The 15,909-nt window shown below is 44.5% G+C and overlaps 1 protein-coding gene across 1 annotated transcript in view; it reads left to right on the plus strand.

Moving 5' to 3' along the window:
- The window catches only part of LOC129697932 (dedicator of cytokinesis protein 9-like), a 317,261-nt gene extending 303,052 nt beyond the window's left edge, over positions 1-14,209 (plus strand). The window contains 4 exon segments of the mRNA XM_055636668.1: positions 7,218-7,408; positions 7,857-7,957; positions 8,049-8,187; positions 12,754-14,209. Coding sequence (XP_055492643.1) covers positions 7,218-7,408; positions 7,857-7,957; positions 8,049-8,187; positions 12,754-12,882 — 560 coding nt within the window. The 3' untranslated portion in view covers positions 12,883-14,209.
- Positions 14,210-15,909: the final 1,700 nt, after the last annotated feature.

Genomic DNA, 15,909 nt, shown 5'->3' on the forward strand with positions numbered 1-15,909 from the left:
CCCTAAACGGGCAGTGAGACGTCCCCATCCAACGAATCGGAACCACTGGCCGGATTGTTGACATCCAGTCCGCTGCTCAGGCGCTAGTGGAACTGGGCTCGGCTCGGTGTCGGGGATGGCGGAGCGCCGGGTTGGCGGTCCTACCGCCCTCTGTCCCCCTGTGATGAGACGCCTGTCTGCTGGAGCCGAGCTGGGGACAGGTTTCTTGGAGAGTCTTGTTCTGTTCTTTCTTCTTGGCTGTTGGAACAAGCAAAGAACTCTCCTTTGCCAGTTAAACCGACCTCAGAGTAGGCTTACCTGATGGTCCGTTCTTTAGCGGGAGCGACTGACTCCCGTGTTTTTTGGACTGGAACCCGGCACAGCTCCCTGTCCGTTGACCGCAGCGTGTGCGGTCCTGGTGGCATCTTTCCCCCCTTCCGTGAACGGAACACTCCTTCCCCGGAGTCCAACGGGGGTCGCTTGTGTCCGGACTGGTACCGGCGCAGCTCCCTGTCCATGGACCGCAGCGTGTGCGGCCCTGGTGGCGCTCTCCCCCTTCCGTGAAATGGAAAATACTCCTTACCCGGAGTCCAACGGGGGCCGCTTGCGTTTGGACTGGAACCGGCGCAGCTCTCTGTCCGTGTACTGCAGCGTGTGCGGTCCTGGTGGCGTCTTTCCCCCTTCTGTGGAACGGAACACTCCTTCCCCGGAGTCCAACGGGGGCTGCTTCTTCTGCTGCTTTGCTCCTCCTGGAGCAACAAACAGACGCGAGTCGCTGTTGACCTGAAGGTAAGACTTACCTGGCTTCCTTTCAGGGTTGTAGCGGGAGGGCTGGGAAGGAACTGCAGATGCTGGTTTTTCCAGCCTAACTCCCGCCTGCCGCTGTTGCCTGCTGAAACGTAATGCCGTGCATGCGTGCTGAGGCGGGTTCTTCACGTAGTCACTCACGTGACTCCGAAGTAAAATTAGCTTGTGTATGTATTCATCAATTTCAGCAGATTGCAATCTTGGACTGGTTATACCATCACCTGCACACATCATTGTTCAAATATTCACCTGACTGATATCTCATCCCTTAATCCAGGGATCGGCAACCTACGGCCCCCGGGCTGAATGCAGCCCGTAACCCAAAATTATCCGGCCTGCAGGCATTTTTTTCCCCTGTAATTATCCGGCCCGCAGACGTCCATCATCTTCGGTACCTCTCGGACCCGAGGCCGCGGCACCCAGGCGCGGTGACGCAAGGAGGCCTGCGCTGGCGGCCGCAATGGCAGAACCGCCGAGATCTAGTTGTACCGCATCCTGCGCAAAGCCGCGCACCTTCTGTGTCTGGGCTTCACTGTCGGGATCGGGGTTGTCAATAGGCTGGGGACGAGTGAGTGAGTGCAGTGGTCCGTAGGTGTGCCATGTTCGTGAGTGCCCGTAACCCTAGGGGCCAGTGCTCCGGGTGGCATCCTCGAGGGGGCGGGATCTATGTTTACACGTGATTTGATGCCTGCCATCCGGGGCGGGATCCATGTGTTCACGTGATGGATGTGGCCCGCCATCCACTCACAGACATGCGTCCTGGCCCCTATGCAGAACCGGATTGCCGACCCTTGCCTTAATTACTAGCAGTCCCAAAACTCACACCTTGTCCTGCACTGGTTCACTCATCCACCACCTCAACCTTGGCGTCTCTGCCCCGCAGAACACAATTTCAAATCCTCCTCACTTTATCTTCAAATTCTTCCATTGCCTCAAACAATTGACCCACTCCAGCATCTGTTCATCACCTACAGCCTCCCTTTCCCCACTCTTCTCCTCACCAAGCTGGTTCTTTCAAGAGGTGAAGGTCATAAGTAATAGGAGCATAATTGGGCCAATCGGCCCATCAAGTCTACTCCGCCATTCAATAATGACTGGTCTATCTCTCCCTCCTAACCCCATTCACCTGCCTTCTACCCATAACCCCTGACAACCGTACTAATCAAGAATCTGCTTTAAAAATATCCATTGACTTGGCATCCACAGCCTTCTGTGGCAAAAGAATTCCACAGATTTACCCCCCTCTGAAATTCCTTCTCATCTCCTTCCTAAAGAAACGTCCTTTAATTCTGAGGCTATGACCTCTAGTCCTAGGCTTCCACTAGTGGAAGACTCTGAGGGACACGACTAGGTAGATGTTATGAGTGTAATGTGTTAGAAGGAACTGAAGATGCTGGTTTACACCAAAGATAGATACAAAATGCTAGAGTAACTCAGCAGGTCAGGCAGCAACACTGGAGAAAAGGAATCGGTAAAGTTTCGGGTCAAGACTCTTCTTACAAAATGTGTAAAAAGGAACTGCAGATGCTGGTTTACACCGAAGATATGTAGGAAGGAACTGCAGTCTAATGCTCGTCTTGAGTGGGGGCGTGAAATCTACATTTAGGGATGTAATTTCGGAAATTGGGATTGCATGTCTTAAACAAAGATACAGAAGAATTTCCCTTCAAGAGTGATAAATCTCTAGAATTATTTAATGGTAGTGGTGGAGGCCAGTTCTTTAAATATATTTAAGGTGGAGATTGGTGCAATAGCTTATATATATTTTAGGCTAATATGCAATTTCTTAATGTATCTTTGTAATTCTTTGTACTGTTTGATGTGTATATGGACCTGTGTCTGAAATAAAGCTTTAATAATAATAATAATAATAGATGAATATTTGGAAGATCAAGGAATTGAGACCTGGCATAGAAGAGGAGGAGAATCTAGCATAGATCAGCCACAATCATATTGAACGGTGGGGCAGACGAGAGGCCAAGGGGCCTACTCCTACAACTGTTAAGAGGGACAGATTGAGGTACTACATGGGGACAATGGTAACTGGAAACCAACAGGATTCTGATATAAAGAGCAGAATATAATCATCCTCAAGTGTTAGCAGTTGTATGGCTTCTTCCTGATCGCAAGACCTGATGGACTTAACACTCCCTCCATTCCTTTACCCCGCCGTAAGTGAGAGAGCTTTAAGTCACATTCAACAACTCAGAACTCTACCTGCAACACAAAATGCTGGAGTAACTCAGCGGGTCAGGCAGCATCTCTGGAGAAAAAGAATAGGTGACGGTACAGTTCGGAGCCCTTCTTCAGCCTAAAAGTAAGGGATGAGAAATAAACGGGAGGCGAGACAACACCAGAACAATTCGGGGCCGGCTGACCAGCAGAGTCTAGCATTTTGCGTCTATCTTCGGTATAAACCAGCATCTGCAGTTCCTTCCAACTCAGAACTCTGCCTTGCCTTTCCAAAGCCCTCAGAACTTTAAAAAAAAAACCTCTTGGAATAAAGAGACAGCCACTTAATACTGAGGTGAAACTTTGGGATCATATACCTCGGGAAAAATGAATATATCCACGGTTGGGACTCTAAGAAACCAGGTTATATGAGATCAGGTAGGGAAATGAACGGAAGTAAGGGCTTCAGCCATGACCTATGTGAATGATAGAGCAGGTGTTGAATGGTCTATTAATTACATTCCCTTTTGCATTTTGCTCAAAATAACTTTTGGGCTGCCTGTCCCCAAGTCTTGCTCCACCTCCTGACCTTCTGTCGTTCTGGCCTTTTCAGAATGGCAGGCAGTGACCCGTGGGATGCCGCAAGGCTCCGTGCTGGGACGTCAGTCATTTACAATATATATTGACCACTTAGACGAAGGGAATTAAATGTAACATCTCCAAGTTTGCGGATGACACAAAGCTGGGTGGCAGTGTGAGCTGCGAGGAGGATGCTGTGAAGCTGCAAGGTGACCTGGATTGGTTGGGCAGATGCATGGCAGATGCAGTCTAATGTGGATAAATGTGAGGTTATCCACTTTGGTGGCAAGAACAGGAAGGCAGATTATTATCTGAATGGTGTCAGATTAGGAAAAGGGGAGGTGCAACGAGACCTTGTACATCAGTCACTGAAAGTAAGCATGCAGTGAAGAAAGCTAATGGCATGTTGGCCTTCATTGCGAGAGGATTTGAGTTTAGGAGAGAGGAGGTCCTACTGCAGTTCCCTGGTGAGACTCCCCACACCTGGAGTATTATGTGCAGTTTTGGTCTCCTAATTTGAGGAAGGACATTATTGCTATTGAGGGTGTGCAATGTAGGTTCACCAGGTTAATTCCCGGGATGGAGGGACTGACATATAATGAAAGAATGGGTCTACTGGGCTTGTATTCATTGGAATTTAGAAGAATGAGAGGGGATCTTATAGAAACATATAACATTCTTAAGAATCCATTCTTAAGGGATTTCCTGCATTTGGACAGGCTAAATGCAGGAAAAATGTTCCTGATGTTGGGGGAGTCCAGAACCAGGGGTCACAGTTTAAAAATAAGGGGTAGGCCATTTAGGAGTTGTGAATCCATGGATTATCTGCCACAGAAGGCAGTGGAGGCCAATTCACTGGATGTTTTCAAGAGGGAGCTAGATTTAGCGCTTAGGGCTAAAGGAATCAAGGGATATGGGGGGAAAGCAGGAATGGGGCACTGATTTTAAATGATCAGCCATGATCATATTGAATGGCAGTGCTGGTTCGAAGGGCCAAATGGCCTACGCCTGCACCTATTTTCTATGCTTCTATGATCTCTTGATTATCCGCAAATGTAATCACCCCGCTGCTGTGTGTGTGCCTTCAGGTGTGCAGTGATTCCATTGTCACATTGCTTCCCTCTAGGAGGTAACGAGAGATGTGTGCACAAATCTTGTTCCCCTCTCCCCTGATTCTCAGTCTGAGGAAAAGTCTCGACCTGAAACGTCACTCATTCCTTTTCTCGAGGTGCTGCCTGCCCGACTACATTACTCCAGCGTTTTGTGTCTATCTTCTTGCGTCTACTGAACTAGATTTCAGGACTGAAGCTGTTGGCAAGTTTTGCCACTCGTGATCCTAAATATGATGGCCGTGCTTGAATTGTTTCTAGTTTATCGCGGTTAATCTGTTGCTAAGTCTAGTTCAACTGCGTGGAAACTACCGTGAGGATAAACTTGTGTGGGGTTAACAATTCACAGAGTGTCTCGTTCAAGGTTAGACAACACTGTGCTAATGTCATAAACTTCAAAGATTTATGTCTCAACCGTATTGTAACTAAACCCAACCAACAAGTTGCCCACAGTTCGTCTAAAGTTCATGTGGCAATGCTTATATTTGCCAGCATTTCCTCCATCCTCCTTGTATTCCGAGGGAGGAGTTCAAGAGCCCTTGCTCCTTTGAATAGAATAGTTTCTTTATTGTCATTGTAACATGGGCCATGTACAACGAAATTTAAAATGTCAGCCAGTCAGTGCAGCATTCAAACATTTCTAAAGCTAACGAAACATCCACGGTAAAATAGTAAAGATAAGCAAATAAATAAAAATCACAGACAAAGCACGCATACACACCCAACCCTCCATCCTTCTGTCGATTTCACCGTTACCACAGTCCCTTAGTCTGTATCGCCCCTGCGTTCCTTGGCGGCCACATTTAGTGCTTTTATAGCAGTGGGTCACGGTTGTAATATTGTGCTTGTGTTGGTGTTACTCAGACTGGGTCAATTTCCTTCCTCTCATGCCAAGACCACTCAGCGTCCTAACCAGAGCTATTGATTTTTTGAAGAAGGGTCTCGACCTGAAACTCATGTCACTCATTCCTTCTCTCAGGAGATGCTGCCTGCCCAGCTGTTACTCTAGCTTTGTGTGTGTGTGTGTGTATCTTCCATTGATTTCACACGCCACTCTTGACCTAACTGGCTCCCACTTAAGCATTGTCTCATTTTTTAAATTCTCACCCTTGCTTTCAAATCTTCTCCATCCCCCTGTGACTATCTCCAGGCCTACAAACCAATTCTGCACGTTCCAATTCTAGCCACTGTCAGCTGTCTGATCTCTAATGCCTATTATCGCCCCCCACCCCCTCACACCCCAAACTCTACATCTTCAAGAGAAAAGGATTAGGTGACGTTTTGGTTCATAGAAACATAGAAAATAGGTGCAGGACTAGGCCATTCGACCCTTCGAGCCTGCACCGTCATTCAATATGATCATGGCTGATCATCCAACTCGGTATCCTGTATCTGCCTTCTCTCCATACCCCCTGATCCCTTTAGACACAAGGGCCACATCTAACTCCCTCTTAAATATAGCCAATGAACTGGCCTCAACTACCTTATGTGGCAGAGAATTCAAGAGATTCACCACTCTCTGTGTGAAAAATGTTTTTCTCATCTCGGTCCTAAAAGATTTCCCCCTTGAACTGGACTTAAACTGGGGTCACTTAAACTGTGACCCCTTGTTCTGGACTTCCCCAACATCTAGAACAATCTTCCTGCATCTAGCCTGTCCAACCCCTTAAGAATTTTGTAAGTTTCTATAAGATCCCCCCTCAATCTTCTAATTTCTAGCGAGTACAAGCCGAGTCTATCCAGTCTTTCTTCATATGAAAGTCCTGACATCCCAGGAATCAGTCTGGTGAACCTTCTCTGTACTCCCTCTATGGCAAGAATGGCTTTTCTCAGATTAGGAGTCCAAAACTGCACACAATACTCCAGGTGTGGTCTCACCAAGACCCTGGACAACTGCAGTAGAACCTCCCTGCACCTATACTCAAATCTTTTGCAATAAATGCTAACATACCATTTGCTTTCTTCGCTGCCTGCTGCACCTGCATGCCTACCTTCAATGACTGGTGTACCATGACACCCAGGTTCGAGATCCTTCTTCACTGAGAGTCAGAGGAAAGAGAAAGGGGAGATATCAACAGTGATATAGAGAGATATGAAACAATGAATGAAAGATATGCAAAAAGTAACGATGATCAAGAATAGATGGAGTCCACAATGGTACATATGAAGGAACTGCAGATGCTGGTTTAAACACCACCTATTCCATTTTCCCAGAGAAGCTGCCTGACCCGCTGAGTTACTCCAGCTTTTTGTGTCTATCTTAAGTTTAAACCAGCATCTGCAGTTCCTTTATACACATTTCCCCAACATCTTTAAGGTCCCCATAAACCTACATCTTTAACAAGCTTTTGTTTTTGTATTCTAGTGCGTACTTTGGGGGCATTTTTCCATATTAAAGGTGTTGCACAAATTTTGCCCAAGTGTTGGGATTGAACATGAGCTCAGTAATCTGTTTCAAGAGTGAAACGCAAAAACATTGTCCTGAACATATAGAGAGCAATGGTTTCATAACAAGCATCTAATATCTTTGCTGCAGCATTCCTAATGTGAATTACGTTCTGTCCTCCGTAGCTATGCACCATTTCCCCTATGTGAAGAAGCGGATCCCTGTGATGTATCAGCAGCACATAGACCTGAATCCCATTGAGGTTGCAATCGACGAGATGAGCAATAAAGTGTCGGAGCTGCAGATACTGTGTTCCTCTTCTGATGTTGATATGATCAAACTGCAGCTCAAACTCCAAGGCAGTGTCATCGTACAGGTGGGATTTTCAACAGCATAAATAATGATCTGGCATTTACCCTTTGAGCACAGTTGTGAAATTGTACTCAAAATCTGCAGAATTGCTTTGGTTAGGCTATCAGATAATATACTAATTTTCTTGTCCAATTTATTTAAAATGGAATGTGCTTTTTTTTTTTCAATGTACAAATCCAGATGTGTTCTATTTATGAGCAGTAACATAAGACAGTTTGTGATCCATTCAACTGAAAATGTTTTTTCACCAAAAAAAAGGATTTTCAGATACTTGTCCAAATGTCTTTCAATTTGGATGTTTGATTCCCCTACTCTACCCGAGTGTGTCTACCCGATCTATTCCTCTCATGGCTTTGTACTCTTTGTTGAGGATGACTGTCCATCAGGAAGGTATATTTGTCTCCAAGCTTTGATGTACTTGCCATGATCACCCTGTGCCATTATTTGCGTAGGTGAATGCTGGGCCATTAGCCTACGCCAGGGCCTTCCTGGAGGAAGCCAATGTGAAGAAGTACCCGGACAATAAAGTCAAGCAGCTGAAGGAGGTGTTCAGGTAAACGCCGGTGTGTCTGACCCATTATGACCTTGTCGGCCAATGCATCACTCGCCAACCGCGGCTCAGCGTCTGTTCTCCGTGTTCACAGGCAGTTTGTTGAAGCTTGTGGGCAAGCCTTGGTCATAAACGAACGTTTGATCAAGGAAGACCAGTTGGAGTATCAAGAAGAGATGAAGAGCAACTACAGGGATATGGTTCGTGAGTTGTCCAACATCATGCATGAGCAGGTGGGTCCCCCGACTGCATGTAGCAAACCCATTAACAACATACCTCACGGGAATGTGTTTTGTGACACAGAGTATGTATGGTTAGTCTAAATTATAATTATAACCTAAATTAGATTGATTAAACATCAAATGTACATTCACATCTTCAAATGCTTGGTCGTTTCTGGTGAACTGTGGCGTCCCCTCGTTGTGCAGCAACTGCGCTGCCCACCAGACCCGCCTTTCCAAATCTTTTTGGCAGAAAGCCACACTTCCACACACTCATGAAGATCTGAACTCCACTTCCACCAACACCCCTTTTAATGGGCATTCCAGAGGATTGCTTCCAACCCCAAAGCAAAGGTAGCAATGAAACCAAGTACATTTTATAGAGTCATAGTGGTACAGTGTGGAAACAGGCCCTTCGACCCAACTTGCCCACACCGGCCAACATGACCCAGCTACACTAGTCCCACCTGCCTGTGCTTGGTACATATCCCTCCAAACTTGTCCTATCCATGTACTTGTCTAACTGTTTCTTAAACGTTGGGATAGTCCCAGCCTCATTTACCTCCTCTGGCAGCTTGTTCCATACACCCCCCACCCTTTGTGTGAAAATGTTACCCCTCAAATTCCTGTTAACTCTTTTCACCTTCACCTTTAACCTATGTCCTCTGGTCCTTGATTCCCCCACTCTGGGCAAGAGATTCTGTGCATCTATCTGATCTATTCCTCTCATGATTTTATACATCTCTATAAGAACACCCCTCATCCTCCTGCGCTCCAAATAATAGAGACCCAGCCTACTCAGCCTCTCCCTATATCTCCGACCCTCTAATCATGGCAGCATCCTCGTAAATCTTCCCTGAACCTTTTAAAACTTGTCAATATCTTTCCTATAACATGGTGCCCAGAACTAAACACAATACTCTAAATGCGGTCTCACCAACGTCTTATACAACTGCAACATGACCTCCCAACTTCTATACTCAATACTCTGACTGATGAAGGTCACTGTGCCAAAAGCCGTTTTGACCACCTTATCTACCTGCGACTCAACCTTCAAGGAACCATGCACCTGCACTCCTAGATCCTGCTCTACAACACTCCCCAGAGCCCGACCATTCACTGTGTAGGTCCTGCCCTTGTTAGACTTCCCAAAATGCAACACCTCACATTTTTCTGCATTAAATTCCATCAACCATTCCTCAGCCCACCTGGCCAATCGATCAAGACTCTGCTGCAATTTGTCACAACCATCTTCACTACCTGCAAAACCACTCACTTTTGTATCATTAACAAACTTGCTACTCTTGCCCTGCGTATTCTCATCCAAATCATTGATGTAGATGACAAACAGCACCGAACCCTGAGGCACACCACTAGTCACAGGCCTCCAGTCCGAGAAGCAACCTTCCCCCATCGCTGGCTGCTTCCTTTGATGAAGCCCATCTGCTACTCATTCAGCTATCTCAATCAATCAATCAATCAATCAAGATTTATTCATCACATACACAATAACAATTAAGTGCAGTGAAATGAATTTGCCAGCAGCGGTACAATAAAAAAGAACACACAATACACAATAATAATGTAATACAAACATCCACCACAGCATTCTTCACTGTGGTGGAAGGCACAAAGTATAGTCAGTCCTCCTCCATTTTCCCCCGTGGTCGGGGCCATAATCTCCGCAGTCACCGCTGCGGGCGGCCAGATCCTTGTATTCCACACGATCTAACCTTCCAGAGCAGCCTACCATGCGAAACCTTGTTGAATGCCTTACTGAAGTCCATGTATACAACATCTACAACTCTGCCCTCATCGACCTTTTTGGCCACATCTTCAAAAAATTCAATCAGATTTGTGAGACTCGACCTGCCACATAAAAAACAATGCTGACTATCTCTAATCAGCCTTTGTCCATTCAAATGCCTGTATACAGACACAAAAAGCTGGAATTACTCAGCGGGACAGGCAGCATCTCTGGAGAGAAGGAATCGGCGACGTTTCGTGCATCGACCCTTCTTCAGTCCTGACCCGAAATGTCACCCATTCCTTCTCCAGAGATGCTGCCTGTCCCGCCGAGTTACTCCAGCTTTTTGTCTCTATCTTCGGTTTAAACCAGCATCTGCAGTTCCATCTTACACAAATGTCAGTCTAACCTATCCCTCAGAATACTTTCTCGTAACTGTCCAACTACAGATCTTAAGCTCACCGACCTTTCGTTCCCTGCAATTTTCCTCCATCCCTTCTTGAATAGAGGCACACCATTTGCCACCCTCCAGTCTTCCGGCACCCCTCCTGTATTTATGGACGACTCGTAAATTTCAACCAGGGCTCCCGCAATTTCCAGCTCGTTTTCCTCAATGTCCTCGGATATATCTGATCAGGCCCTGGAGATTTGTCTACCTTCATACACAGAGTACCTTCAGTACTTCTTCGACGGTAACACTGACTGCTCTCAAGACACTTCCATTGACTGCCCCAAGTTCCTCCGTCCTGCTGTCTTTCTTGTCGATAAATACGGAGGAGAAATACTCATTGAGGACCTTGCCCATCTCCTGTGGCTCCACACAGAGTTGACCACTTTGATTCCTGAGCGGTCCCACTCTCTAGTTACCCTTTTCCCCCTTATGTTTATAAAATATTTCGGGATCGTCCTTAATGCTACCCGCCAGAGCTATCTCCTGGCCCCTTTTCGCCCTTCTGATTTCCTTTTTCAGTTTACTCCTTAGTTCCCGAAACTCCTCCAAGGAGGCACTTGATCCCAGCTGCCTATACTTGTCCCATACATCCTTCTTATTTTTGACCAATGCCTCAACTTCCCTCGTCAGCCAAGCTTCCTTACATTTGCCTGCTTTGCCTTCACTCTAACAGAGACGTACATATCCTGAGCTTTTGTCAGCAATTTTTTTTAAAACATCCCACTTGGCTGATATTCCTTTTCCCTCAAATAACCTGCTCCAGTAAACTTGAGCGAGATCCTCTCTCATACCCTCAAAGTTGGCCTTATCCCAGAAGAGCATTTTCACACATGGGCCCTCACTGCCCCTATCCATAAATATCTTACTCAATTTTATTTTGTTCTTCTTCATCTGGGAAATGTCTAACTACCTTTCCTGCAATATTTTGAACCACCTAATGTGAGATCTGGCAGCTCGAATTGGAAACCACTGCAGTTGAACTATGAAGAGCAGGGGTATTCTTGCAGATGGAAGGAACGCTTTGTATATCTCGTTAGACCCTGGAATCTTGGCCCTGCCAATCTTTCCAAACCACTTTGTCATTTGCTTCTCCAGTGGAGAAAGGCAGGGATTTAAGACTCAAAGGAGAAAGATCTTTGTTACATATTTATGCTGATTGATAAGTGGTGTTCCATCTGTATCAGAAGAACCTTTTATTCCTTTCAGTGTATTTTTCCCATTCTGGGAAATTTGTGTTGTAGAGTCTTTGACAGGTAAGATTTTGTTATTTGTGACATGGTCAGAAATGTGGCTGACGTTCTTCTGTAATCGGCTTTAAGAAAAAAAAATATTTTGAACTGTACCATTTCAAATAGTGATCTGTGGTTCCATCCAGCTGGTCTTGAACAGGCAGGTTTACTGCAAAAGACCATAAGGCAGGAGCAAAATTAGGCCCGTCAGCCTATCGAGTCTATTTCGCCATTCATCGTGGCTGGTCTATTTTTCTCTCTCAATCCCATTCTCTTCCCTTCTCCCCATGACCTTTGACGCCCTTACCTGTCAAGAACCTATCAATCTTCACTTTAAAAGGACCCCATGTCTTGGCCTCCACAGCTATCTGTGGCAGTGAATTCCACAGATTTATCACCCTCTGGCTAAAGAAATTCCTCCTCATTTCCGTTCTAAAGGTCCATCTTTTTATTCTGAGACTGTACCCGTTGTTTCTTGACGCTCCCATTACCGGAAACATCCTTTCCACGTCCACTCTATCCAGGCCTTTCATTATCCGGTAGGTTTCAATGAGATTCTAAACCTCAGCGAGTACAGGCCCAGAGCCATCACTCTGAATATAACTGCAACCTTCCAATTTCACTACAAGTTTGTGGGCCCATTTTGTTTGTTTTTTAATCATTCAGTTCCTTTTATGCTATGATCTTTTTAAAATTGTCATGAGGCAATGTTGCATGATCCCGACTTTGTGCGACACGTTAAGATAAAAAGATTAAAACATGTTAAGATAAAAATAAAGTAAAAAGAGGGAAAATAAAAGAAGGAATGCTGAGATATTTTATTAACCCGCAAGTTAGAACTACCTGTACTTCTAGGATATAAATTGGAGTGTGATACAAATGAAAACTAACCCATGTATTCTCTCATTTTCTCCTTTTCTCTGAATGCTTCCTCATGTAATGTGAGCAGATTGGATGGTAATGTCCCCGTTGATATGTCTGCAAATGCATGGCATCAGCGTGTTTGTGTGCGCAACGATCTTGGAATAAACTTGAAACCCGTTGCCCATTTTGGGTCGTTGGCTTTAGAAATGGTTGCGCGAGCGAAGTTGTCTTTCTGTCGAGGCCGTGCCGCACTCTCCGTGTTGAACTCGTGTGTTTTCCTTGTTCAGATTTCGCTGGCGGACGATGGGATGAAGATCAGCCACCTGCCCGACTCGTATCACATCTTCAACGCAATCAGTGGAACAGCGGGTGGGACTGTAGTCCAGGGCATCTCAAACTCGTCCTCCATGGTTTGAGCGCCAAGGGTTACCAGCGGCGGTCTTTCCTTGCATGTTTTCACTCAGGATACTTCTCATGCAGGATGGCAGATGAGTTCCGCCTTACCTTTTCGAAAAGCCAGGCCAACTGGGTTGTGAACCCAAAAGAAATCACGTTTTGCACATTTGAGCTCTGATCCAGAGAATGCAATTGAATTTTAAGTGTTCTCCGAGGAGCTTAGCTAGTCCGCATTAAACTGTACATTTTTTAGTATTCCGTGGTGGAACTGGCTCCATTGCTTTGCTACTCAAACCTGTCTTAAAAGTATAGACTTTGTATGTTTAATATATTAGAAAACAAAACAGGGAATAATGTTAGCACCAATATTTTTGCTGTCTGTTTACACATATCTATTACCTGTATATAGTTATTAAAAACAAGGTGGCATAAGGAAGTTGTATTCCGAATAGGATATGTGGTCTCATGCAACAGAATTTAAGATTATAGTTAAGCTGTGTTTAAAAAAAAAAATTGGGTTCAGCATAATAGACTCTGTGCTGGTTACAGGAGTGTTAGTATATATCAGGCAGGACTGAATGACTTCTGGTGAAATTCAATGCTTTTGGCACGTGTTGTCATGCACAAACATTTAATGCATGTAGCTTTGCATTTCTCACAGCTGTCTCCCTGATAATGGCAGTGATGTTCCACCACAGTGCACTAATGAGCCTAAATGTAAAATTATTCCAGTGTACAGTTGTTATCTGTTCAGTCACCAGGTGCGTGTAGCTTTCTGTACACAGTCGCGTTTGTAGTAAAAGTATTTTCATGAGCTGTAATGTTGAACAATATAGAGATTCACCAGAGACTAGCATTATTGCCTTGCCTATAACAAAGAAAAGTGTCACTGAGGGAATGTTGAATCAGGGTATTTTAACTTCTCCAGTGACATGCACAGTATATTTTACAAATGCCCTTTGTTTTTACTCTTGTACAATATTGAGTGCAATATTCATCATTAAGCTTTATCCCAGATGTACACAGTCTTTGGTATGTTTTTTGATAAAAAATCTCACATAGCATATACCTTTTCTTTGCCAAAGTGACGGAAAATTATCTACAATCATTTTTACTTTTTTTTTGTCTAACTTAAATCATTATACCATCAGAATTGTTTTTGAAAACATTAATGAAATTTTATATTTGGGGGAAAGTTAAGGATTTTAATTTTATTTAAACTGGAACTATTGTCCTGCTGTATGTAAATTTAAATGTTGTAACAAAAGTTTGCTCATTCATTATCCAGCTGTTTTGTTTTGTACATGTGGCTTTGTCCAATAAATATTTGCCTTGAGACTTTTCTAACCTTTGTGTTTACAGTTTGGGTGATTTCATTGTTTCTGAGTTGGTTTAACATTGGAACAGGAATTCATCTTCAGTGTCTTGCATTAAGCATGGAAAGGTGTGCAATGTGTAGAAAGGAACTTCAGATGCTGGTTTTTACCGAAGACAGGCACAAAGTGCTGGAGTAACTCAGCGAGTCAAGGCTGGAGAAAAAAGGATGGGTGACGTTTTGGGTCGAGATCCTTCTTCAGACTGAAAGTAGGGGGGAAGTAGAGGGAGACACAAAGTGCTGGAGTAAGTCTGGGTCAGGCAGCATCTCAAAAAATAAAAGGGTGGGTGACACAAAATACTGGAGTAACAATGGGTCAGGAGGCATCTTATTTTAGAATAGAAGAAATGCCATTTAAACAAACAAGGTTCAAACGAAATTTTGTTCCTGCAGTCATAACAGCAAAAAAAAAAAAAAAAACACAATTAACACAATTCCACACAAACATCCATCATAGTGAATCTCCAAACACATCCTCACTGCGATGGAAGGCAAAAGTCTTATCTCTTCCCTATTCTCTGTTCTTTATTCTTCTCCCGCAGACAAGCAGTCGAGCTGCTGAGTCGAGCTGATCGAGGCTCTTGATGTTGGAACCCCCGGCGGGCGATGGTAAGTCCCGCGGCTGTTTAAGCCGCGCCGGGGCGATGTAAGGCCCTGCTCCTGGTCAGTTTAAAATCTAGTAAAATTTAGTTTAAAGATACAGCGTGGAAACAGGTCCTTTGACCCCACCAAGTCCGCACTAACCAGCGATCCCCGCACACTAACACTACTCACACTAGGGACAATTTACATTTGTACCAAGCCAATTAATAGTAAGATTAAACGAGAACTTACCAGTTTGAAGTTTGATCTTTATTTTATGAGGAGTTACGTTGAGGGACTACGTGAAGAAGGCCCGTCCAGGCGCACGTGCGTCAATCTTCAAAGCAGCAGTGTGAAATCACAGATGATATATACCGAAGGATATAGTAAGCTACGTGATACCAACTTAACTTACCTTTGATCTTTATTAGGGTGGGAGCGGAGGGCACGTAGTCCCTCAACGTAACTCCTCATAAAATAAAGATCAAACTTCAACCTGGTAAGTTCTCGTTTAATCTTACTATTTTACTTCGGAGTCACGTGAGTGACTACGTGAAGATTTTAAAGCTTCTGTGTTTCAGGCCGTAGATTCAATTCCGGCGTATCACTACATTTTGATTGACTCTATGAGTGAAAGACAGTCAATAACATGCAACCATAACATATGTTTAATCAATTAATGGTTTATTTTATGATAAACATTATGTGTCCCATTTTAATCACTGGGAAAATTTAATACTTAATCCAAAACAGTACCACCAAATACACCAGGGTCTGCAATGTCTTTGTGGTAATACTTGTAAAACATCCTTTCATTTGCCCATCCTGCGGCCGCGAGGATATGGTTTATTGGAACGTCCAAATCCTTGGCCGCCGATGTTGCCGCCGCCCTGGTGGAATGAGATTTAAATTTGTCAGTATCAATTTCTGCATCCAATAGCACCTTCTTCAGCCATCTTGAAATTGTTTGTGTTGGCACTTTTTTGTGTGTTTTTTATGGCTGATAAGTAATGCGGATTCTACACCTCTAAGGTACTTAGTGGTCTCAATGTAGTGTTTCAAATATGTAACTACATATAGTCTTTGATCT

The sequence above is a fragment of the Leucoraja erinacea genome, chromosome 6 (assembly GCF_028641065.1).
Source record: "Leucoraja erinacea ecotype New England chromosome 6, Leri_hhj_1, whole genome shotgun sequence".
Lineage (NCBI taxonomy): Eukaryota > Metazoa > Chordata > Chondrichthyes > Rajiformes > Rajidae > Leucoraja > Leucoraja erinaceus.